This window comes from Drosophila biarmipes, chromosome 2L, assembly GCF_025231255.1.
Source record: "Drosophila biarmipes strain raj3 chromosome 2L, RU_DBia_V1.1, whole genome shotgun sequence".
Classification (NCBI taxonomy): Eukaryota; Metazoa; Arthropoda; class Insecta; order Diptera; family Drosophilidae; genus Drosophila; species Drosophila biarmipes.
The window spans coordinates 19,728,832-19,755,218 of record NC_066612.1 but is presented as its reverse complement, the minus strand read 5'-3'; the positions used below and the strand labels follow the sequence as shown (position 1 = coordinate 19,755,218).

The 26,387-nt window shown below is 43.6% G+C and overlaps 3 protein-coding genes across 4 annotated transcripts in view; 1 reads left to right on the top strand and 2 right to left on the bottom strand.

Annotated features, from left to right (window-relative positions):
- Positions 1-26,387, top strand: part of LOC108033902 (nitric oxide synthase) — a 35,946-nt gene that overhangs the window by 1,613 nt on the left and 7,946 nt on the right. For both annotated transcript variants that reach the window (XM_017108566.2, XM_044094257.2), the window contains exons 2-14: positions 4,452-5,132; positions 5,800-5,914; positions 10,722-10,858; positions 11,130-11,292; positions 13,209-13,300; positions 13,974-14,115; positions 14,852-14,991; positions 19,059-19,233; positions 20,352-20,533; positions 21,807-22,016; positions 24,755-24,899; positions 25,548-25,652; positions 25,772-25,839. In XM_017108566.2, the coding sequence (XP_016964055.1) occupies positions 4,452-5,132; positions 5,800-5,914; positions 10,722-10,858; positions 11,130-11,292; positions 13,209-13,300; positions 13,974-14,115; positions 14,852-14,991; positions 19,059-19,233; positions 20,352-20,533; positions 21,807-22,016; positions 24,755-24,899; positions 25,548-25,652; positions 25,772-25,839 (2,355 nt within the window). The remainder of the gene's footprint in view (positions 1-4,451; positions 5,133-5,799; positions 5,915-10,721; positions 10,859-11,129; positions 11,293-13,208; positions 13,301-13,973; positions 14,116-14,851; positions 14,992-19,058; positions 19,234-20,351; positions 20,534-21,806; positions 22,017-24,754; positions 24,900-25,547; positions 25,653-25,771; positions 25,840-26,387) is intronic.
- On the bottom strand, positions 15,436-16,738 carry LOC108033904 (lysosomal aspartic protease). Its single transcript, XM_017108570.3, has one exon. It carries the CDS (start codon positions 16,689-16,691, stop codon positions 15,498-15,500), a length of 1,194 nt encoding a protein of 397 aa, XP_016964059.1. The 5' UTR covers positions 16,692-16,738; the 3' UTR covers positions 15,436-15,497.
- Positions 16,905-18,335, bottom strand: LOC108033903 (lysosomal aspartic protease). The gene has a single exon (XM_017108569.3). It carries the CDS (start codon positions 18,319-18,321, stop codon positions 17,023-17,025), a length of 1,299 nt encoding a protein of 432 aa, XP_016964058.1. The 5' UTR covers positions 18,322-18,335; the 3' UTR covers positions 16,905-17,022.

Below are 26,387 nucleotides of genomic sequence, written 5' to 3'. Positions count from 1 at the left end.
CTACAAAATACGTTCATAACAAAATTTCCAACATAAATTGAAAAACAATTAGCAGTAAAAAATAACATAAAATTGAGTGCCAAGCAAACTTTTTAGGGGAGGCAAAGGGCCAACTTCCTGTGCCGTCGCAGCTGCCGATGTCAAAAGGCTGACAAGTCTTTCCTGTGCCATCCACGCGCCGCCAGTTTCCCCATTTTATTATTAGGAAAATTATAATGTGGCTGATGTTCGTTCGGCAGGCCATTGTATTTTGCATAGTTGCATAGGATTCCCTATTGAAAGCCAGCGATACGAATAATTCCGGGAATGCTACACAATGCTTTCTAGCACTGTTTTTTGCTAGTGCTGACCTCTTGCAAACAAATATCTCATTTTTTAACATCAGAAATAATATTTCAAATTGAAGCTTCTCCGCTTTGGTAATGTAATTTGTTATTCAGCGGCTGCACTCTTTCACATGCCTAATGCATAACTAAGTCGTTGTTCAAACAACCTTTCAAATGAACCTCCATTCCTCATACCTCGCCGAAGTGAAACACATTAAAATACACATATTCTGCCGTGTTCGGCATGTTTTCAAATAACAATAAATAAATATTCAATATTGACTATCAAAAGGCGAACCGCAGCTGGGGCTGACATTACAAAGGACGACAGGAGTATAAATTTTGCAACATTATGTGTGAATATTTCATCCTCTTGCACAGTTGCTTAAGGACGTGGGCGCACTTGGATCCGCTCCGTGGCAATCCCTTTCAAAGGCATAAAATCCCTCACATGGCTATCCCTTTCATATGTTAATCCAAAGCCTGTTAGTCAGCGTTGTGGGGAATAAAACTTGTTTACCTTTTCCCGAGCAAACCGAGGGATGGCCAAAGGATTTTCTTCACTTTGCGGGAATCTCCAAAAATGATGTGCTATTTACCGAAGGGCCTTCAGTCATATCATAAATGTAACACGGTATCTGGAGCTCAGCTGAGTTTGGGATATTTTGCATTAGCATAAAATAAATGTTGACCAATGAGCGCATGCTATTTTTCCAACGAATCAATTTGAAAAACTCAATTTAAAGGAGTGTAAGCCAAATCGAATCCAAAAATTGGTGGTAACATAAAAGGTTAGTCATGTTGGAGCCTATTAAATGTGCTGAACTGAATTTTCTTTTAAAGATACAAAGAGAGTGAAGTTTAACTGCCTGTTGCCAAAGAATTCGTAAAAAGCTAATTTCCCTTGAAGGTCAATATCATTTTAAACTCCACATCCTACTGAAATAGCTCCATTGGTATACCAATTTAGCCAATTTTACTGCCAATTAAGGAAAAACGCTGTAATTATTGCCCTCACGTTTTCATTATTGTCCCCTAAGATGCTCTATTCCGTCGTGGCCCGCACTTGACCACAAGTCTAGGGCTTGGGTGAATCCTCCTTAGCACCTGTGCGGGTGGGAAGCCACACTCGCATTGTCCTGGCTTTGCTGTCGCCCATTTAAATGGTTTTTCTTAACAGATTTGCTGGTTTTCAGTTTCCTTTTTTGTGTTTTTTACTGTTTTGCATTGTGGGGAGCCGTGTTTTCGTTTTCCACTGCTTGCCTTTGTCCCCAATTGTACGATTTCCTTTGGTTTTCGTTTCTTCACGCGGCTGTGTTGTCATTTGAGATAATACGAAAAGTATTCAGCGCCGTCGTCGTTACGGCTTGCTTTTGATTTTGTTCAAGGGTTTATTTTAAGGCAATTGATTGGATTTAAAACGGTTCGAAAAAGTCCTGGAGGTGGTGAAGTGTTGTGGGACTAGGAAAGCCGAGATTTTCCTTTGCTGACGGGCAAATGTGATTGAATTCCCCCACCAAGAGGATCTTTTGCATAAAGTCCTTCTTGGGAATTTCGAAATTGTGAACATTTTGATTTTTTTTTAAATAACGTTTCAACGGCTTACAACCTTATAACTTTGTTAATTAATAATGTTCAACAAAAAAATGATAAAAACGAGGATTTGGCTCATCCTTCAAATATCACAAATTGAAATTTGTAATTCCAAATTGTTCTTGGGTGGCCAAGGGGGCGAAAATTTTTTTTAAATATTAGAAAATGTTCTATAAATTCTTCAATTTTACAAGTTGATTTTTGATAGCAAGTATATATTTAAATAATTATCCCCGTTCTTCATTATAAATATCAACGGCCTAAGCTAAGCTGCTACTCAATCACTCGATATGAACTTTTCACTTTCCGGATTGCGGCGTTACAGAACTAAAATTCCACTCAGCTCATTAGATTTCAAACCAACAGAGGCCGACAAACAACAAATCGCCGCCACTACCTATAACTCGAGGCACTGTCTCAAATACTCCAGAGAATTTCAAGTAGTTCTATTTGCCCCTGGGCTGATTGAGCAGGGAACGAGGAAAAGCAAGCGGAAATGAAAAGCAGACTCTGGTTTTCCCGGCAATGAAGAACATTTGTAGCAATTAAAAGCATCTTTATGGCAATTTGCTGCTGCAAGCCACAAAACCAGACGCCTCCGCGCTCCGCTTCATAATAAATTTTCTTAATCAAAAGGCGACGAAGTCCTTGCCGCTCTATGAAAATTCAATTAGTTTACCTTTAATTTGGTGGGTGAGCCGTGAGCGCGGCTATTTATACACCCCGCTTAACCGAGTTGAGGTGGCATCTGATTCGAGTTGGAAAAGTTACAGACAACATCTGCTGAACCCTTACCTTGGCTCTTGCCCTGCCAGTTGTCTTCCGAAAGGGTTTAATCATTCATTCTTCAGCCAATTTTCACGCTGTTTTTCTGCACCAGATGCTGTTTCCTTTTTTTCTTCGGAAAAGAAACCATTTCCACCAGCGGCTCGTTCATTTGTTAGGCAGCAGTTGTCTGGCCTCTAAGCGCTCGAAAAAAGAGCAAGTTCTGAAGATGACGCACCAGCTTTCAACTTGTAAAAAGCTACTGCCAGAATGTAAATTTTACACAAAATTTCTAAATTGTTTTTGTGAAAAGCATTTTCAAGAATCGTACTTAGTCAAGAATTACAAAGGATTTGATAATAATTCAATGACAAAAGCGTTTATTTATTGTGAATTATTTGTACTGCTCCAGGAAAAGTTCCTCCAAATCTAACTAATTTATAAATTTCAAGTATAAAGCGATAAGACCTCTAAAATGTTAGGCCTCCTACCTTTTAAAATTAACCTTTTTGAAATCCTGTGGAAAATATCTTTTTGAGCACGGGTAATGGACAGGTGCTTTTGTTTTTTTGTAGTCCCCTCCCAAACAAAGTCCGACAATGATGAGCCGCTGTCATCGATTCAGGTCCCATCGTGGCTGCATCTGACATGGGAGCACGCCCACCACTGCCCGGAGAGCCCATCCCAGTTCATCCCAGTTCAATGAGCACCCACGCACATAAAAATCCGAAATCAAATGCCGAATCATTCGCTTTGATGGGACCCCACACTCAGTCACACAGAATGTCCAATGAAATGCTATCGCTTTCTAATTACTCGCTCATTGTTGGTTTGCTCTTGTTTTTGCTGTTTGTTTAATGGCGGCTTTGGAAATTGCTTGGCAAATCAAAATAATGGCCGCAAATATCGGGTGTTATTTTCCCATGGTGGCATTTACAGATGTGCTTTCATTTCCTTTGCTGTGCCTAATCAATCAATCAATTAGCTGCCCGGCTGGCTTCGAGTGCATAAGCCTATTTTTGTAGCAAAAAGCCAGCCTTTGTCCTTTTATCGTGTCCTTTCCTTGCTCTCGGGCATTTTGAGTGGAAATGAAGCGGCAGAAAAGCTGCACAACATCAAGATGTCTGATGACACTCGATGGCAGGGCCTTAAGCCAAAGGTAGTGCTTAGCCAAGAAGTCACAGCACGAGAATAGCTGTGCAGAAAATAATGTAAACAAAGATTCAATACATTTTATTTATATTTGGTATAATTCAATATTTACGAAAGTATGAATGGGAGAGGTAGAAGTCACAGCATGAGAGTAAATATGCAGAAAAATATTGTAAAAATTATATACTTTCCATAGATACAATATATTTTATTTATAGATAAACAAAATTTGGTATAATTAAAAATTTACAAGAGGAGAGGAAGATATTAATTTATATATTTTATTTTTTATTATAGTTGTATTATTTCGATAAAATCAATACTCGGATCAATAAAAATTTGTCACATTTTTTTTATAATTCATGTGAACACTTACAGTGAAAGACAGTATAGTTTAATTTTTATCAAAACATCGTTAGCTAAGAAATCGAGTTTCTCAATTTATGTATGTATTGTTGTTTACACTTGTTATTATTAGTAGACATTTCAAAATACATTCAGTAGTTTGTAATGTTGTCCATAAAAGCGCTCTTTTTACCTGTGCACTTTTAAGTTCTTTAATCTATTCCGACCAGCCCAAGTAATACAACTTCGTGTAAACTTTTCAATCCTCAGTGAACCAATTGAGTGTGGCCCGAAAAAGAGAACCGCAGAAAGTTTTCACCAGAATTTAATCAAAAACTTGGAGGATAAATTGTGCCAGTGGTTCACCTGTTGGCTGCATTTTAAATCAACGAGGCAAGCAATCAGCGGAGAGCACGAGAGCTACAAGTCCCAGGTCAAGATGTCGCAGCATTTCACATCGTTATTTGAGAACCTGCGTTTCGTGACCATCAAGCGTTCGGCAAATGCGCAGCAGCAACAGCAGCAGCAACAGAATGCCACATGTGTCGCACAGCAACAAAACAGCAGAAAAATCAAAGCTCAAACAACGCCCACGGTGAATGGCAATGGGCCCTTGAGCGGCAATCCAGATGGCGGCGGCGACTCCTCGCCGAGCCGAGACGTGGACCACCTCGGAGGAGCAGGAGCAGGGGCCGCCGCCTCTTCAAGTGGCACGACATTGAGGCACTCCAAGCGAGCCAGCATCTCCACAGCATCGCCTCCGATCCGCGAACGGCGCGGCACCAACACCAGCATCGTGATCGAGCTGGATGGCACTGGCAGTGGCGGCGGGGGTGGAGGAGGAGGTCCTGCCTCGGGCAGTGGCCCTGCCTCGGGGAAAAATTCGCGAGAACTCTCAACCCAACAGCAGCCCAGAAAATTGTCACAGGATTATCGGTCGCGTGCCGGCAGGTAAGGATTGCATTTATCTCGGGGGAAAAGGGTGCTGGCGTGCCTGATAAATTGTCGGGGTAACCAAAGGATAGCGGCAGGATTCAGCAGAGGCAGTTGTGCCCAGGAAGCAGACAAGTTTTTTAGACGGCAAATAGCAAATGCCGGCAGGAAATTCGGTTTGTAACACAGCCACATCATTCAATCTTCCAAAGAACGTTGTCTAAAGTGGATTTTGGTTCTGAGGGATTAAAAATAGCTTCATTACTTATATTCTACAAGAACTTTGCAATCCTAGGAATGAACCATGAACAGGACAACGGGATTAATAAAGCATTTTATTTTACCAATTTATTTGAACCAATTTTAATTCATTATTTTGTAAGTGTACATTTTTAATTTTAAGAGTTTAGTGTGTCAGCGAATCAATTTTTTTTACTAGTGTGTAGTGTGCATTTACAAAATAATGAAGACCAGCTAATAGGAACACGAATTGTTACAACTGTTCTAAATTAAGTATTCATTTTTTGCAAATCGGTGTAAGGAGGTGAATAATTTCCGCAACGACTAGACAAATCGAGCCGCAAATGTGCGAGGCTTAGGGCTCCAAGGACCCCGATTCGCTGGCTTAGCAGTTAGTGTCCCCAATTGCCACCCACCTTAGCACCATCATCTCTCTAAATTGCAGCTTTATGCACCCGGACGACGAGGGACGCAGCTTGCTGATGCGCAAGCCGATGAGACTAAAGAACATCGAGGGCAAGCCGGAGGTCTACGACACGCTGCACTGCAAGGGCCGCGAGGTGAGTCACGTTCGTGAGAGTGGGAAGTCTTGGCCATAATTAGCCACTGCACGTGGCCAGGCAAGATACTTGGCCATGCACGAGCGAGAGTGCCGTAAAAGGGCAGTAAAACAATTCCCAGTCCCCGCTCCCCGGCTAAGAGCGCAAAGTTTGAGCCAGGAATGGAATGCGTAAAAAGTGAGTCCTGGGAGCAGCGCAAGAAACGCTGCATACTTGCAGGGGTTACTTAATACTCATGACGCTGTAAGCCTGTCGTGTAATTGTTTGTGTGACTGCCGCTCCCCTTGGTTGTTTTTTGCTCCAGATCCTGTTCCTGCGACTGTGGGTGTGCATCATGCATGCCTGTTTGTTTGCCCGTCTGCAATTGGAGCGCTTTACAGCAGTTTTGTTATGCAAAAGTTAGGCGGGTGCGTGCGAAGGCTGGCAGGCGGATTAAGTAAAGGACCGGCTGCTCTATTTTTTGTCGGCCCGCAAAACTTTCCCCATCGTAATAAAGTGGCCTGAAGTTGCCTCATTTTTCCACGTTTTTTCTGCTCTGTGGGTGTTAAATTATATACTATTTTTGGGCTAACGTGGTGAATGGGACTCTTTTTTTGGAAAATGTTGAGCTATTAGGGGCGACACAATTTAGTTGGAAAAGTTTTCTGTTCTTCTAGTTTCAAATAATTAATGATGAGAGCTGTTTCTTTACTATGTAGCTAAGTGAGACACATCGCGCTTTATTTAAGGAATATTCTGCACAAATGTTGTTTATCAAATGTTGTTATCAAAAAATTTCGCCATGCTCATTAGCAAATGTCTTGGATGCCTGCCAGCGGGCTTGCCACCGCAATCTGCATAATTTAATTTGCACACCTACTTCTCAGTTGGCCAAAACTGATTCAGCAGTTGGTTCGAACCTCATTAAGCCGACTGGGGCGTGGCAAGTGCAAATTGCTTAAGCGAAGTGGCAACTTGGCGGTGTCAGAAGTCGCCTTAAAGTTGCGACACCTAACCCCAATTAGCCCTGCACCCCAACAGTCCAGAGGCTGGTTGCTGTTGCAGGGGCAGCTCCGGAGCCCCCGAGCTGCAGCCGCACTTTCTATGCTAATTAAGTCAGCATCAACGCCAACAACGGAAGTGGCGCTGCGAATCCTTTTCACAATCAAATTTCATTTCCCCTTCGCCGCCCCGTTTTAATGTGCGCAAAATTATGCAATGCAAGAATTTATATGTGCCAGCGTGCCATTTTTTAAGCACTCCAACAACATGCAAATTGCTCCCAACGACTCGCTTTTCCGACTCTCAGGTAATTATAACGAAGCAGTGCTTAAACGATGGACCGGCAATTGAAGTTGCAACCATTAAGTTTACACCGGGGCCTTAAACGCTCGGGATTTAGAAGCTTGAGCATGTGGAATGGGTCCTCACTCCTTTAGAGTTAATAAAACTTTACTGCCGCAGAGTTGTGGATTAAGCTCGTGCGAGGATTAAGCCGTGTCCTGGCGTTGGCTTCTCCTTATTCTGTTGCCTATGAATAAGTTTATTATTTACCCAGCCCTATTTGTATCATGCACTCGACTACCGAACTGTGAACAAATGTTTTCCCTGCATTTTTCATTACCACAGCCAGCACTTTCGTTTAATTTGTGTGCCAGTTGCCCTGCAATTGCAATTTCATTGCCAAAAGGTGAGGCGAAAGCGGCAAAACAAACTTAACTGCCACGGAATGCAGTTAATATTTGAATTCCTCCAAGGGTGCGCCTCTGCTGCGGAAGAAAACTGGCGTCTTGGCAAACTTATGCCAAATGGTTGCCCGGAAATTCAATTGGCTGGAAAATGTTCTTAAGGATGCTTCGGCAAGAGCACTTGTCAAGCTCATGTCGCCAATAACTTTTTTATTGATTGCAGTTTGGATAACTTTTCTGTTGACATCTTAAATAAAAGCTTCAATGGCTGCTAAAAATAATTTTTAGAGCGTATATTTGTGAGGTCTTTCAATTATTTAAAATCCATATGCTGATTTTCAATTGAAAGACTGAACAAGTGTGAAATAATAAACAAGAGTGAAATAATAATTTCCATTGTATATACAATTTAATCTAAACATTTATAATTGGCTTTAAAGAATTATGCAAGTGATAAAAAAATATTTAACACTTTCCAAAAGGCTTTACCTTATAATTTCAATGTGTAGTTTAAACAATTTATTTGGAGGATCTTAGCTTTTATAAATTTTCCTCAAATTTAATATTTCTCTTTATTCAACAATTCATTGCAATGAATCCAAGGGCATTTTTAGTTCGTTGTTGTCTGAGAGAGCAGATCCCAGGGCGAGACCGGCAGCACTTTTTTCACTTTCCGCAGAAGGGCATAATTCCGCTGCAAACTCTGGGGGAGGCAGAAAAAAGAGCAAATTTTCCGGGGAAAGGGGAAGTGCATTCGCCGGGGGGATGCCACCCACCGCCCGCTGGAGTTGGGCGGCACGTGGCTCGAGGAAAACCAAACTTACACGCCAAACTTTAAGCTCCTTGGCTGGTGTGTGTGGGCAGGCGGGAAATGCCCGCCCGTTTCTTTCGTATTTATTTCGGCAGCTGCAACAATTTCCGCATCCGCTGCGAATGCCCCACCCGCTCCTGTTTATATTTACATAAAACAATTTTGGACAACTTTGAGTGCTAACCAGTCCCGCGCTGGCAATTATTTGCATTCCTACCCTGGCAGCAAAAAATTCATTTGCTCCGCTGCCAGTGAAAGTGAAAAGGAAAATCCTTATGAGCTCCTCGCCCGCGGAAAATAATATTTCCCCCAACAAGCCACGAGCATTCCGCGTCTGATTCCGGCTTATTAGAATAATAACTCCTCCCTGTAGCTAACTAACGAGTTTTCATCATGTGTCGCTCGAGTTTGGCTGTTTTGCGTTTGGTTCCTTGGCTCGGCTGCTGTTTGCATTGTGCATAAATTTGTCTTGCGCAGCTGAGTGAAAATTGGCAAAGTTTATGCGGCGGGAGCAGGGAAATGCAGGAGGAACTGCATTTTTGCCATGTGCATACAAAGCAAAGTATGTGGTTTGGCTTTAAGTTCCAACTGCACTTTATTGTGGCTGAAGTAGGGGCGGTCGAGGGGAGGAGGAGGGTTCCTAAATTAATGTGACTTTCCGGCAATCTCGGCTCAACATTGAAGTGCCTCCTGGCTTCTAGAGGGTCCGAACCGAAAATAATCCTTTGGCTCTCCCCTCGGCCTGTTGGCAAATGTGATACTTTGACTGGTATTGCTTTTCCAACTTTTATTGCCCCACCACTTTTACTAGCATTACCACTTTTATTACCGCAACGAATGGCAGGTCTACAGGTCGTGGTGTTGGAAAGGTATTTAATTTTAACAAGGAAGTGTGGTCTAGTTAAAAATAGTTCAGTTTTTGTTCCTTTACTGGCTTAAATATTGCCATATATATGATGTTTGAAGTTGAAACAACTCGAAACGAACCAGTACAACAAATCAGAACTTCCTTAAATAAATATACTAAATAATTAAATATCTTTCCCTATTAGCCCTAAATGCCTTAGAAAAATAAGTTCTAATAAAGTTAGCTTATGGAACGCCACAGTTAGGATATAAGAGTCAGTGTCATAAAGAAACAATCGTTCCGCAGGTTCTAACACATTTCGGTACGGCACATTATTCCACGAGGGTTTCATTTTAAATTGACTTTTTAACAGGAAAGTCGGCTACTGAGGCCCTTAACCCGCTTAGTTTATCCGCGCCCATCGCACAATTTAATACCCTGATTCGCTAGTTTACTTCAACAGATAATTCCTCCTTTCGACATTCTTACCCACTTAATATGCCCATAAAGGGAGCTTCAACGAGCTGCTCTTCACGCGGCACACACTGCGTATGAGTGAGTTAGTTAGACACTTGCGACCCTTGAGCAATGTTCATACCGCACCCTGCGAAGCCAATTCGAGAGCTCAACTGCCTTGAAAAACAAAATAATTATGGCCGCGGGTGTCTTGGCCGGATTGCGGCGGCTGCAGGAGCACAAGGAGCTGCTTCAACAAGCTGCTCTCCACGCGGCCCACACTGCGTATGAGTGACATAATTGTAGCGAGCATCGTCGCATGAAATTTTTTAGTTAGACACTTCCGACACTTGAGCAGTTTTTACGCCACACTCTGCGAAGCCAATTCGAGAGCTCAACTGCCTGGAAAAACAAACTAATTATGACCGCGGGTGTCTTGGCGGATTGCGGCGGCTGCAGGAGCAATAGACAGTCGGCAGTCGGGACGTTGAGTAAATTAAACCGTCGGGAAAATAAACCGAGGAGAAAGGTAAGGAAAACACTCTGCAGGCAAGAATCCTAGGTGGGCTGGGGCGGTGCAAATGGAATTTACAACGACACGCATCATAAAAGCGAGCCAAGAAGCGGGCTTAAGTCGGGGAAAAGCGCGCACAGGAAGGGCCCGGGGGGCAGGGCATCCGCAATTGACAGTGAAATGCTTTTTAAACGTTTTCACTGAATCCGGGGGAAAGTCACTTTGCGAAGGACCTTTGCTTTCCCTCGGTATTTTTATCAATTTAATTTTCATAGCATTGTTGCTCTCTATCTGTCCCTCATCTGTCACCAGTTCCGTACTTATTTTCGCTTTCTCTAGCTTTCTCTAGCTGTCATCCAGTCTCGTCTGCTGCTGCAAGGCAATTGCCAATAAAAATTTAATTACCAAAATGAGCAATTACATTTCTCTAATTAAAGCTGTCAAAACATGGGACAAACTGTTTTCATCCCGCTTGATAACTTATTTGTGTGCGTCTCGTCTGGTTCTTTCAGATACTCTCCTGCTCGAAGGCCACCTGTACGAGCAGTATTATGAACATAGGCAACGTGGCAGTGGAGGCCCGAAAACCAGATCTAGTTATGGATCACGCCAAGGACTTCCTGGAGCAGTATTTCACCTCGATAAAGCGGTGGGTTTTGCGTGTTTTGCGATGATTTACAAGGCAAAAACTTAGATCTTCATGAAAATTAAATCAAAAATGTTTATGTTGTTAAGTAAAATTGAAAAAAAATATTTTCTAAGTGGAATCGATCCTATAATAAAAACTATTACAAAGTCTATCGTTAAAGCGGCCTGTAAAATATTTTAGAATTTCCCTCGCAACAACTTTTTCTAACCAACACCTAGCTAAAAATAAATTTGCTTCCCGAGTCTAATCTTATCTCCTATCTCGCATGTAGTTCATCATCTACCGCCCACGAAACACGGTGGAAGCAGGTGCGCCAGAGCATTGAGACCACTGGACATTATCAGCTCACCGAAACCGAGCTAATTTATGGAGCCAAACTGGCCTGGCGCAATTCTTCACGATGCATTGGCCGCATACAATGGTCGAAGTTGCAGGTGGGTGATACCAAACACTGAGTTATGTGACAAACATATTTGCGGAACAATAATGGCACTTCCAATTCAATCCGAAAAGTGTCTTTAAGTTCTATTCTACCCTTACGCACCCCCTAATTTAGCATTTCATGATTCATGACCTCTGCTTTGCATAGAACCCCGAAATCAACCTTCGTCATCCGCAAAATATGATAGCGATTCGTCAAGGCATATTAGGCTTAAATGTGTGCAATTCAAAAAATTATATGCGTAGAGCAAGCGCTGGAGTAGTCAGCCGAATTTGTCAGAGCACAAATCACAGGCAAATATATGCGCCTTTGTCTGGGCCACATTATTCTAGATTATGCGTGTTCCGAGCAAATGACAAATTTCGAAGACGAGAAGCCGAGCCAGGCGGAGGGCGGGCAAAGACAAAGCAGAAATTTGAAATGCAAATCCTCGTAAATTTTAATTTGCCCGAAAAGAAATGTCGCCCAAGGCGGGACTTATTCACATGCACCGAACACACACTCCTCTACAAATTATAATGATCAGTAGTTGGCATAGCAAAATCGCCGCCCTGCCTCGGTGTGCGTGCTCAGTAATGTGTGAGCTGATTTGCATTTCCGCCCGAATGACTTGCGTGTGTGTGGGCTGCGAGCTCGAGGAGCAAATCCGATTGCCAGGACAAGTAGTGAAGGCGACACTGAAGCCACCTCAATATGTGCCTCGACAAATAAGTTATTTATCAGTGTATAAACATGTTTGCAGGTGACTGTCATTTTCACTTCCTTTGAAATTTCAAGGAAGCTCCCCTTCGCAGCACTTCAGAACTTAGGATTGGAGTAAAACAAAATATAGCTATTGTAGGCAGCGATAGATTTCATAAAAAGTGTTAAGTAAGAGCAATTTGTGAGAGCAATAAATCTACCTAAAAGCCAACTAATTTATATTTATTAGGGTTATGGTAAGCTAAAAAAAAAAAACAAAATTACTAGGCCAACAAAACGTAGGGTTTTCCTCTGCCTGTCCTCTGACATTGTTTTCCTAATGAAAGGCTTATAAACAATTTAATTCATAATTCACTTTCTGCTTTTATTAAACTAAAAAGTTTTCCAAAGTTATCCAATACCACTCAGACACGATAAAAAGCGGAAAACTTTGCCTTAAATTATATGAAGTATGTGTGGCATAAGCACTTAAAAAGGGTTCAGTTGGACCGCTCTACAAACTTAATTAGGAAACTCGTTTTACACTGGTTCGCCCCCCGCAAAAAACATAGCCAGAGCCAACACAGCATAAAATAGAATGAAAAGGGCTTTCCTTGGCCCGAAATGAATTTCAGCTTCGAGTGGCTTAAACCTGGAAATCCAATAAAGCCAAATCCAAGGGCTTGAGTCTGGGCTAGACCCAAAGGAGGTTACCCACAGAAACAGGTGTGAAAAAAACAATTGTTAGGGCCAGATAAAAGGCGAAAATGTGGGAGAGCGTGTGACAGTTAAACAGAAATATTGCAAAAAATTCATTGAAGCGAAATAATTGAAAAAGGGTTTCGGCGTATGAACAAGTTGTGAACAACTCTCTTATGCGACGACCCCATGCCAGAAACAAAACAAATATAGAAGTTACACAGAAATTTATGTCACATTTATCATCCGCCCCGTTGGACGGGCAACAAAAACTGTTGAACAGCTTGGGGCGGGCTCCTAAAATCCATGAAAAACAATTGTTTACACTTTTAGTTTTGTGTCTGCAAATTGTGTTGATTTTTTTGCAGTCGCTGCCAGCATTTGAATATTTTAGGTAATTCTTGCTCTACGGGAATGCGCGTTCTTGCCCGCTGGCGTGAATTTTATACATGCATGTGCTCCCGAAGTGAAATGCGATTCGTTCCTGACAAGCTGATGTTTCTATTATTTATTTGATGTACTTTGCAGGTCTTTGACTGTCGGTATGTGACAACTACAAGTGGCATGTTTGAGGCAATTTGCAACCACATCAAGTATGCAACGAATAAAGGCAACCTGAGGTAATTGAATTTGTCTGCCTAGTGTTTAGCCACTGCTTTTCCCGAAACGAATAATGCCAACAAGGATTATGGAAGGAAAATAGAGTTGTAACACTAAAGCCAAGTAAAAGTGCATTCTAAACAATTAATGAGATTAACAATAGACTCGGTATTATTTTGTTTCACCAATTAGCACTCTCTTTTGCAAGCGCAAATTTCCATTTGCGTGTGAGGCTTAATTGCCAGCTCATGGTAATTAGAACGACCAGTCCATTTTCGGTGCGGTGTAATCGTTTTAATCTTCGCAATGGAAGCTGCACATAACTTTTTATTTTCCCTGCGCTCTTTGGCACACAAAATTCAAATTTTCAAATAATCCCCTTGCTGCGTGGCAGGCGTCAGTGGAATGTTTGTGAAAAGTGATTGCCAAATTATGTTTTGGCCCTGCTAATTGGCTGAGTGGAGGGGTGGCTGCCAATTCGATGCAATGAATATTTCAAGCGCCCTCCTTTCAACCAACCAATTTGACTGGGTTGGTGTTGCACTTTTGACTTTGACGCACATTAGGACGTAAAACGCTTATGGCGTTGCCAAAAGTTTCATTGAACTTTGCCGAACTCTAACGTTTTGTGTACACAAATTGTTTTGGGTTTGCCCCGCCAGATAAATTGGTTTTATGTTCTAATCACCGCAGATCGGCCATCACGATATTCCCCCAGCGCACAGATGCCAAGCATGATTATCGCATTTGGAACAACCAGCTGATATTGTATGCTGGCTACAAGCAGGCGGATGGAAAAGTCATTGGCGACCCCATAAACGTCGAGTTCACTGAGGTGAGTAACTGGAGAACCGGAAACCCCTAACTTGGTGTTCAAAACATTGACTTTAAGGGGGTAAACACAAATATTCTGTAACAATACTTGTTCATTCATCTTGACTTTTCATTGGCTGTTGACTTGGACAAAATTACAGAGGTTCACACCACGATCAAAACGGCCTCTATTTATTCACGTGGTTCTGCGTAATCCAGCTATCAATTTACATATCATACATGCATAAATATATGCTTTTCCCCCGGCCATCACAATATTTACACGCATCAATTGCCCGTGCCTTTAAATCAGTATTTGCTGCCCTTTGACCCGTCCAACTTCCCGCCCACCCATGTGGCGGCCTTTTGTCGAACCAACAAGTTGGAAAAGCCCCAGAGCCCAGGGCCCACAACAACGGCAAGTTCGCTCTATAACTCGTTGTAATAAATCTCTTTTTAAATACGCAAAAACCGAGCAAACAACAAAGCTGTCAATAAATACGAGCACAAATACGGTAGCAGATGGTGCCGGAGAGTGGGAGGAACATGTGGTGCGGGTTCGTCGCTCGCCTGCTCGTCAGTTCGGCAAAGTTGCTGCCGCCCCACATGATGTATTTGCATATAAAACCGAGCCCGAAAGTATCCCCATTTATTTTTACACATGTCACTTTTATATCCGCCACTGCCTGCTGGCCTTATGCTGATTTTCGATTCCGATTCACATTTGTTTGACGTCCAATCCCATCTCTATCCGTCAGGTCTGCACCAAGCTGGGCTGGAAGAGCAAGGGCAGCGAGTGGGACATATTGCCGTTGGTGGTCTCCGCCAATGGTCACGATCCGGACTACTTTGATTACCCACCCGAATTGATACTGGAAGTGCCGCTGACCCATCCCAAGTGAGTGGACAGACCCTTTATGGGAGCCATTACTCTAGATTTTGTACTCCACATGGTATTTTTGCATGTTTTTATAGCACAAAGAGCGATGAGCACACATTGTATGTCTACTCAAGGTTTGATTTTCAGTTGTACCGCGTAATATTAGTAATACTGGAAAAAATGCCGATCCATCTTTGTGAGAGCTATAACGTCATATGAGTTCTTTACATTGCATACATTGTGTGGTCTTCTTAAAGTTCTAATCTATTGTAGTTCGAAACGAGATAAGCTCTCTTATTGAGCTGATATTGCACGTGCCGGTGACCCAACCCAAAGGTGATAGATTTGAATATTTTACAAGATATATTCATCCAATTAAAATCAAAGTGTGGCACTTCCCAAAATAGCAAAGGCTTTGTATCGAATGTCAGAACAAGTAACAGCCTTTTCAGTAAAGGTATCTAATGTTTCAATGCTTTTATTACCGATAACTCAATAAATATTGAGCATAACTTTGGTTGCCTTTATTTTCCGGTGTTGTAGTCTGCCACTCTGGCAAAACCAATCCGACTGTTGCCCTTGTCGAACACCGTGTAGAACTTGCCAATGAAGACATCACCCAGAATCCAGAAGGAGATCTCGGACATGTAGGTGAAGGCGGACATGCAGTAGGTCTCGCCGTTCTGCCTCACCTTGATGATGTAGTCCCTGGGCGCCAGGGTGAAGATGGTGCCGCCAATGTTGAGGTTGATCTTAGGCAGGGTTGAGATGCGACCGCACCTCACGAACGCCTCACCACCGCCATTATCCGAGGCGCCCAACTGGCGGTTGATCTTCCTGTAGGCCGCCAGGGGAACCACGATAAGGGAGGTACCGGTGTCGGCAATGGCCTGGCATCCGTTGCACAGCACTATGCCATTGGTCTTGATCGTATTGACCTCGAACTGCCAGTAGGCCGGAACCGAAACGGGGACGTAGGTGAGGCTTCCCTTGTAGAGGCTCGAGTCAATGCCTCCCAGGATCACTTCTCCGCCGCGGGCTTCGGTGCCCTGTCGCTTGAGGTAGAACGAGGCGACGGGCTCGTCGAGCAGGCCCTGGGAAATCATGTTGTCGAACGGCGGAGTCACTCCGTCCACGGCGATCGAGTCGAAGGCCATTCCGAAGATGCCGGCGAACGGAGCGCCCACGAAGGTTGTTCCCGGCTCAGTGAGGGCTTCGCCGAATGTCTGATTCTGAATGGTAAGGCCAACCACGGTAACCGAATCGGTCGAAAGGGTTCCCGACAGGCTGCCAGATCCGTATTGGATGGCAAACGCCTCACCATTCTCCACGTAGGTGCTGGAGGCCGCCGAGTTGTACTTGTTGTGTCTCTGGCAGGCCGTGTTCGACTTCGGGCACTTGGAACTGGGCACCCACAGGTTGGACGATCCCGTGTCGAAGAGGATGTTGAACTTCTGCTGTGGAGTTCCGATGCCGATCACTCCGTAGTACTCGGCGTTCAGGGAGTTGTGCAGGTTCTCGGTGGCGCCCGATGAGCTGGAGCTGGAGGTGGAGGTCTCCTCCAAAAAGGAGTACTTCCCCGCCAGCAGGGTCTTCTCCGCCTTCACATTGCCGTGGGTCTTCGTGAAGTTCTGGTTAGCCCGGAGCTGTACGCGATTTAACTTGGCTTCGGAATAGCCTATCCCGATCAGCAAAATAATAGCTAGCACCTGCCTCATGTCTGCGGTTAAAATTCGACTGTGACTAGTTTTCAAGTGGCTGCGGAATTTAAATAGCGTCGCCGGCCAAACGCTCCCATATTTTATGCTCTATCCAGTCCAAATATAGCACCGAAATTTTCCATTTCTGGAAGCCGTTGACGTCCATAATTTCAATTGGCACACTTAAGCAGACAGAGGAACAAAACCAACTCTAGTTTCAGTGATACAAGATCCAAATATTTGTCTTTATCTATAGAGCCATCGTAAATTTTATTCAGCTGTTTCGACAAGAGGTGTTTGACCAAAAATGAACGGGGTGGGCCTACATTTGAATTAAATAATAAGACCGTTAGGTAAAGAATCTTGGGTAGTCGTCACCATAGGCAGGGTAGTCAACAGCATAGCTAGAGGGTTCTCTATGGTAGCTATAGGGATCCTTACCATAGCTAGAAGGTTCCCTATCATAGCTGGAGGTGGAGTTCTTCCTGAGTCTAGCAAATCCGATTCTCTCGTTGCCCACGTCGAACACCGTGTAGACCTTTCCCAAGAAAATGTCTCCCAGAATCCATAGCAAGGTTCCCTGTAAATAGGTAAAACCGGAGAGGCACAGAGTTTGATTGTTGTTGTCCTGGACTTTGGAGATGTAATCCTTTGGGGTCAGTGTGTATGTGGCGCCTCCGATGTTTAGGTGGACATTGGGCAGGCTGCAGAGACTACTGCAGTCCACGAAGGCCTCTCCCTCACCGGAATCAGTGGCGTTCAGTATTTTATTGATGGCGTTGTAGGCCCGAAGGGGAACCGCTATGAGGGAGGTGCCGGTATCGGCTATGGCCTGGCATCCGTTGCAGAGCAGGGTGTCCTGGATCTTCACCGAGTTGGCAGTGAACTGCCAATAGGCGGGCATCGAGACGGGAACGTAGCTGATGCAGCCCCTGTAGATACTCCGATCGACTCCTCCCCAGATGACCTCCCCGCCGAACTCCGAAGTCCCTTCGCGTCTGAGGTAGACGGAGAACACCGGGCGTTTAACCAATCCCTGCTGAATGATGTTTTCGAAGGGGGTAGTTAGGCCTGCGGATAGAGCTGTAAACGCCATTCCTATAATGCCATCAAAGATCACATTCACGAAGGTCGTCCCCGGCTCTGCGACGGCCTCAGCAAAAGTCTGATTCCGGATCACCAAGCCGTCTATATCCACGATGTCCGTGGAGAGAAATCCCGATAGACTGCCTGTGCCGTACTGCAGGGAGAAGCCTCTTCCATCCGCCACATAGGAACTGGACGCACTCGAGTTGTACTTGTTGTGGTCCTGGCAGGCTTCGTTGGTCGCCAGGCACTTTACACTTGGCACCCACAAGTTGGCGGACCCAGTGTCGAACAGGAGATTGAAGCACTGGGGTGGGGTTCCGATGCACGCTTCAATGGCGTATTCCAGATTGAACCCGTTGGCCAGAACCTGCGTGGTTTGGGAGGATTGCTTGTCCGTCAACAGGTATTTGGCAGCCAGCACGATCTTCTCGGCCTTGACACTCGCATGGGTCCGGTTCTGGTTGGCCTGCCGAACGATAGGAGACCTCCTGAGTTGTCCAACGGAATGGCCAAAGGCCATCAGGATTATGAGAATACCAACATGGAAGCCCCGTCTCATGTCTGTGGCTTGAACTCAAGTGTGACCCAATGAAAAGTCGGTTAGCAGCTTAAGTACTCAATAAATCCGGGAACTTTTGATAAGTTATATTAGTTATTTAACACTCAACTGCAGTTATATGATTTTTTAAGTTCATAACTTCAGTTGCGCCACAAAAGTATAGAAACCAAGAAGATAATTGCAGTTCGCGAGACCTACTTTACGTGACAACGTGCCTCTTGAATCAAAGCGGTTATACTGACTTCAGGGTTTGTCTACTTAAAAGCTGTATGCCACAAAAAATAAATATACAAAATTTTTTCAAGTAACCAATTTTCTTACGTTTTTTCAAATTCTTTTAGGACATTTATATGCACTGCGATAATTGATATTTCTTAGCAAAATATGAATTCTCGAGCTGAAGAAGTTCCATTATTCTTTCAGCAGCTTTATTTAATAAATAAAGTTTAAAGTATTATCTCAGCTTAATGAAATAAATCTAGGTACAGGTTGAAACACTTCATGGCGTTTCAATACCATACGTTAAATACATTTAACCAAAATAGCTAGTGTTCAAATAGGTTTAGCACTGAAACAATGCCCAGCTTATGTCCACCGTACATCAGCTGGCCGGGATATGGCATGTATGACCAAGGGATTTGCATTCAGAATCCCGTCCTGCGGCCCGTTGGGCCACAATATCAACCGAACTGGCCGAATAAAAGCACTCACTATCCATTCTTACGCTCCCGTTGCAGATTCGAGTGGTTCTCGGAGCTGGGGCTGCGGTGGTACGCCCTGCCCGCCGTCTCCAGCATGCTCTTCGACGTGGGCGGGATCCAGTTTACGGCCACCGCTTTCAGCGGCTGGTACATGTCGACGGAGATTGGCAGCCGGAATTTATGCGACACAAATCGCCGCAATATGTTGGAGGTAAGTTGGAGTATAGGACGTATGTGTATAGTAATTTCAGTATTGATATCCGAGACCCACCGCCCCTCTGCCATTGTCCTAGCCCGGCGTCCTTGATGTCTTTGTCGCTGTATCGCGATGTGGCGCTTATTTCATTATAAGGCCGCATAATGTGCAGACCGGAGTGGAGGACCGGGGACTCCGCCTTTATCATTCCCGGTGGCCTCGCATAAAGCGCTTTTTCTGGCCCAGCATTCTTTCTCCCCCCAGTAATGTGCCAAGGGGTGGTGGGCGAAAACTGGTTACCAGCACTTAAGAACGACGGCCCTTTAAGGCTTTAAAAATGTCGCCGGGGGAACTATTACGGACTGCAAGTTGCAGTTCTTCCATGCGAGATGCACTTGATTATTACTCGCAACTAAATGCATTAGCACTGCAGTTAAAATTCGATCGATCTGCCGGCCTAATTAGTTTTCAGCAGCACGAAAATGCCATTAGGCCTTCCCTGGAAATCGGGCTAAATTTTATGACATCAAATGCATCTATTACTCTCTTCGTATTCAAATGTGTGGGTAGGACGGGTTTCAAAGTAGGGAAAAAATAAATTCTTTTAAACTTGATTGGTAACTAATTGTGGTTAAAGCCGAATAATAAATTAAATTTTAAATTAATTTTTTTACTGTGATTCATAAGTACAATTAAAAAATTTTGAACTAAATCTACATCAAAATATTTTAATGTGCACCTATGGCTTCTACGGGACCATCGGCAGCCGTTTCCCATTAAATTTGTGGTATTTGTCATCATCAAAGTCATTTGCAGTAGTTAGCCACAGTTTTGGCTCCTCCCTTGACGTTCGATGGCCTGTGGCTGAATCCATAATTGACATACGGTGTGGCCTCAGAGTGGCGAGTGGGAATTTGAAAGTGGCATAGTGGCAGGAGCTTCGGGCCACTTGTTGGGCCTGGCTGAGAGCGACCAGCGCAGTTGTTGGTAATTATTAAATTCTGGCCACAAAACCGAAACCGAAAGGGGTGGTCGAAAATCGACAACGTTATTCGATTGGAAATTCTCCCCCGAGCCCAGGCTCATCCATTACCGATTAGGCGCTAACCAAAGTGATTTTTGACTCGCCGCAGCCGTTGGCGCTGAAAATGAACCTGGACACCCGCACACCCACGTCCCTGTGGAAGGACAAGGCCGTCGTGGAGATGAACATCGCCGTGCTGCACTCGTACCAGAGTCGCAACGTGACCATTGTGGATCACCACACGGCCAGCGAGAGCTTCATGAAGCACTTCGAGAACGAGTCCAAGCTGAGGTGAGGCCCAGATCGGCGATTAAAGCCGGCGCGTTGGTTTATGGCCCGGTTGAGTTTTCATTTATGGGATATCCCAGCCGCATGTTTATGGCTTAACGTGTTTTATTTGACGGCCCCTCGGTGGGGAAACGTGCGGAAAACTCTTGCAGGTGCGAAAGTAAATTTATTGTGTCCAATTTGCTGTCGCCAGCGTTTATGTAAAGTGCGCGCGAGACACATAAATGCCGCACGATATGTCAACTTTTACCCCCTCCCGGGAAAAGCGCGGAACTTTCCTTTTGTTGGAGTCTAACATAAATATGTAATTTTCCGTAAATTGTTGTTAAATGGTTACAAAAGTTTATTTCTTTATGCGGTTAAAGGGGTTTTCTGTTAGCTCTAACGGAGTGTATGTTCCCCTCTGTTTTATTCACTGAAATATCGATGAAAAAATCGAATCGTAAATAAATAAATAAAAACATTTATTTTTATGCAAATCAACAAAATTCAATTATTTAAATATTTAAATAAATATGAATAGCATCATATTAAATATTTTTTAAAGCACCTACTATTCAGTGGCTTTGTATGCTTTGTATTAAACGGTACGTTTTTGTATTTAATTAAAATTTGTAATAGGAAACTATAAATTCAATATTCAGATATTTACCTTGATTTATCAATCGTTTTTCAATGCACTCTGCATATAATCCGATGTCTAATTATGACAATACTGCAGGCAGTAGGTAAACTCACTTTTATTTGACAAACATGTTTAAATAATTTGTTACACAGTACTATTGTACTGTATTAATTATGTCCAATTATGTCTAACATGGAGTAAATCGAAATTAACTTTTATCCAATTAATTCTGGCAAAACAAGCTGCAAATATTTGCTTTGCAAGTCACAAACCGAAACCAATTGTGGTCAATTTACTGCAGAGCTCCAGAGCCAGCAAACTGTGTTCAAAGGAATGCCTTTAACCTTAACCTACTTTTCAAAGTGCCTCAGCTTGGGTATTTTAAAATCTCAAACCACCTCGAAACCTCACCTTCCTGGAGCACTAAATCGGAACCTAAGCCACTTGCCTATTTTTACGGCCACATCAGGCTGGGCGGCCACAATTAAGTCAGTTAATGGTAATCTCCCATTTGGGGCACTAAAAATACTCTGGCCATATTTCAACTGCTGGGCGGCATTTCGGTCCAAAGGATTCCGCCACCCACTCGTCAATTATAGGCAATTACTTACCGGGGAAACCGTCTGCGTCTCTGTTTTTGTTTCTGTTTAGGAACGGCTGTCCCGCTGATTGGATTTGGATCGTGCCGCCGCTGTCGGGCTCCATCACGCCGGTGTTCCACCAGGAGATGTCCTTGTACTACCTGAAGCCCTCGTTCGAGTACCAGGACTCCGCCTGGCGCACCCACGACTGGAAGAAGGGGCGCGGCGACAGCAAGGGCAAGAAGCCAAGACGCAAATTCAATTTTAAACAAATCGCTAGGTAAGTACTACAGCAGCGCTTACCGTTAACGTGGCGACCTTTGGTGTGTGAGTGTGTGTCCTTTGGTCCCGCCGTCCCCATCCTTCCCGCTGCGCACGATGATGATGTGGATGCTCGCATCCTTGCCCGTGTAATTGTCCCGTGTGCGGGTCGCTGCTCGCTCGTTTTGCGGGCGTGTCACACGACGGCATCAGCAGGGATTAGCTTTTAAGTAGATTACACGGATTGTGGTTTATTGCCACGGGGCGCCTCCGCTGCTCCGCCATCTGCTCCACAGTTATCAGCTCGCCCGGAAAATTTGGTACATTGCATCATCTCTGTTGTCCTCGTTATTGTTATTTTAAATGTTATTTGCCGGGATACCCTGCTCTACCGCTTCTATCTGGGATCTCCCCCTGATTTAGGAGGAGGATAGGGGACATATGTGTGGTTGAAGTTGATTGTTATGCAAATTTGACGTCCTTATTCGGTCCGAGGTGAAATTTGAGACATTTATAAGTTAGTTTTCGGCACCCCGAAGAAACAGATAAATGGTTGAGAGCTTATAGCTGAAAGATACTTTATTCAAAGGAAGGGGATGTGAAATTTTAAAGTCAACATTCCTCGAAAGTTAATTAAAAAGATTGTGATTTTAATAATTACATTGCAGTTAAGAGACTTTTACCACGCGTTTTGCCCAAGAAGGTCATATGCACCTTCGCGAACCCACTGATTAAGTTATTTTCAAGAGCTTTTCTTTCTATCATTTAATCAAAAGATGTCAGACCCTTTAATACAAAATTCTTTGGCGTTTTCAATGTAAATTCAGTGTATTGTCTTAATATGATCCCCAAATTGCTGGGAGTAATTTGTTAGCGATATTAGCTGTCATAACTGTCTTTTGTCAGGTACTATAACGAACATCGAATAAACAAAAATAAAATTAAATGACCAAATCTAAATAAAAATACTTTAGTTCACCCATTGTAAATTGAACCAAAGCGCTAACGAGGCAAAAACTATCCGTTCTCAATGGCTCATGCAAATCTGTGGCAATTACTCGCCTTGCATCGGCCGAATCGCATTTAATCCTTACACCTATTCTGCCATCACTCCATTAATCGAGTGCTCAAACAAACAACTGCGGTGAGCCCTAACAAATAAAATCAATTACACAATTAGGCGAGAGGAAAAACCGGAAACCTGAAAACTGCTGTTAAATAAAGCGTGCAAAATTGTAATGATTATTTAACGACCGCACTTTAAATCACTGCGTATTAATGGCCTTGTCCACGCCGGCGTATTTTCCGTGCTAATTAATTTTAATTTACTGCAATCATTCCGAGGAAGCCGTGGCCAACAAGCAACTGCAAAATGGCTGGCGCGAATTCATTAAAAAGTTATCAATTAAAATTGTTGCAAATGCATATGAACGAGATCCCATTAAATCAAGCCCTTCCGAGGACACAACTTTTTCGATGCCTAAATGATGTGGCACTGCGAAATCATTCGTATTTACGTTTTATGGGATATATGTATCCGCACATATATCCTCGTTGGGATGACAGGCTGTAGACATAATTAAGTTTAATTGTTTCAGCACGCGCCGCGCCTCTTAGCTCTGATGAGATGAAATGGAATTAAATCAGCGCTGACATCGACAACTTTATGAAAATGAAATTATATTCATGCTCGCACAAAAGTGTGCAGCGTAATGCGTGGGGGTGGAGGCTGGGAGCTGGGGTGGCGGAGTGCTGAAGTGCGTCTGCCACGAGGTGCTGCAAAGAGGGAGGTGCCAGACATATTGAATTACATTTAAACTGCCTATAAGCACCCATTTTCCCTCTTATCCCAAAAAGTAGTTCCACATCAGGAGCAGCCAGCAGGCAGGGAAATCAATGGCCTCTGCATTCCACAGGGGTAGTTCGAGCTGCGGAATACCGTGGACTTTTTGGAAATTTATTTTTTGATTAAATTAAAATATTTTTAATTTATTTATGGCATACGGTGGTAGGCAAATCAAGCCATCGTTGTTAAATAAATCATTACTATATAATGACTTTACATAGGCAACTTCCCATTAAGTCACTTGACTGTGGTGATAAATTCTGGAACACTTTCCCTTATAAAATTTCCCTTACATATCTACTTAGCAAAAACGATTGATTTAATCATACCTTTCATAAAATACATTTTATTTATTTTATAAAAATCAATTTTCTGGTCCTTTGATTTGTATTGCTATTTTTTGTTTTTCCTTGCAAATGAGAGACTAAAAATAAAGACGAAGGAGTGCTGAACGATATCTGGCACTGAAGCAACAGAAGGTTTTCCTCTCTTTTGTCGGCTTTTCATTTTTCAGCAGCATTGCCCCACTTTCGCTGTTTTCCCCCGCTTTTCACACTGTGCATAAAATTTTATGCGACTCAACTTAAAGTGAAGAAGTGAGAGGCGCGCGGGAAAACGCATCGTCGGACGCCGTGCAATAAAATTCCATTGCGCCCCTTTGATTATTGACTAACCATGTGTGCGGGCCCTTTCAAGAAAATATATGCTCTGCTCGCAGACAATTTTCCAATTACTTGGCATGTCAATCAAGTGGCTACATCAGCCGGCGTCCGTTATGCTCTGTGTTATGGCCTTACCCGACATGAAGGCTTATGGGTCTAATGATGATGGTCGTGCTGCCGCTGACGTAGCTTTAAGGGTTCCAGCACTGGCCCAAATCGAGCTAAACATTCGTTCTCACTTCGTTGCAGGGCTGTAAAATTTACATCGAAGTTGTTTGGACGCGCCTTGTCGAAGCGCATAAAGGCCACAGTTCTGTATGCCACCGAAACCGGCAAGTCCGAGCAGTATGCCAAAAAGATGTGTGAACTTCTGGGACACGCATTCAACGCACAGGTAAGCGGAACTAAAAGTTATTGTAATTAAGCAAACTACTGAGGGCACACTTAACACTTCAAAAAACAATATCCCTTGCTAGTTCGCTCGTTCATTTTCTAATTTGCTCAAAATAATCCCCCGGAATGGGCTTGACCCCGGCACTAGGCATATTTCATACTGCCAAATGAGGTCCCCAATTTGACATTATAAAACGTTTTAGCCTACTTCTAAAATTAGCCCCATTTCGGGTTCCCCGGACTTAACCTGCGACCTTAGGCTCCCGGCAAAGGCCAGCGCCACATGAGACAAATTAGCATAAAACCGAAATTTACTTTTACATTTTTTGTGCCAGCTTAGTGTCCGGTCGGTTCAGTTTGGACCAATCCAGGGGATTCAGTTCACTTGGCCCGGAGCCCTTGTCATGTGTGTGTAAAAAGCATCTGCCTAACGGCTGGCGAAATAAGATAAGCTGCAAACACCTGCGACAAACTACAAGACACATCCGAGAATCCAGGCTCATTAGGACCTCTTCCTGGGATGCGTTTATTGGGGGTGGGAGGGGGATGGGCCAAGCCTCTAATGACCACAAAAGTGCCTGGCCCAGCAAAAAGAACGATGCGAAATAAGATACGCACTGCTACAGCGGTAAATTGTTTATTCATTTAGATATATTGCATGTCCGACTACGATATATCCTCCATTGAGCACGAGGCACTGTTAATTGTGGTGGCCTCCACCTTTGGCAACGGCGATCCCCCCGAAAACGGCGAGGTAAGTAGTCCCCCCGGACCATATCAAAACTAATTAATGGATTAGGCCCAGCCGCCTCCTAACGACCCGAAATGTGAACTCTAACTTCTCGTCCTGCTTGCTTTTTACCGCTCCTCCAGCTTTTCTCGCAGGAGCTCTATGCGATGCGTGTCCAGGAGTCTGACGAGCATGGACTGCAGGACTCCAGGTGAGTCAATAGATTCCCTCCCTCTTTCTCCTCTGTGTTTGCGCAGTCTTTGCATAAATTTCGTATAAATCAATTTTTTCTGTGGTTACTCGATGTGGTGGAGGGGCAGGGACAACAAATAGGGAAGGAAGGGCGCAACTGAATTGCTTTTCAAGCAAGTTTTCTTTTATTTTGAATTTCAAGCTTATGCAAATGGCTTTTTGCGTATCAATTTTTATTGCATACCTTGTGGGGCATGCAATGGGGTTTTAATCCCTTGTCGTTGGTTAGAGGAGACACGCTGGATTAATTAATTATTTAGCTGGGGCCGGAATGCCGTTCGATAAGGTGAATGGATGGAAAATAAAGAAAACCGATTCATTGTGGAGTTATTTTAATTCAGTCTTTAAAAATGTTACGAAAAACCAATAAATCCTTAAACCAATTGTCGAAGGCTTAAGATGTCTATCAGAAATGACAAACTATTATACTCATTCAGCTTTAAGCAATTGGGTACATAAAGACATTTTGAAAAAAGAATGTTTCATAAGTTACCTCGAAGGAATGCT

Bases quoted from the DNA above. Each gene is read 5' to 3' on its own strand.
- LOC108033904 (XM_017108570.3), bottom strand. From the start codon at position 16,691: ATGAGGCAGGTGCTAGCTATTATTTTGCTGATCGGGATAGGCTATTCC.
- LOC108033903 (XM_017108569.3), bottom strand. From the start codon at position 18,321: ATGAGACGGGGCTTCCATGTTGGTATTCTCATAATCCTGATGGCCTTT.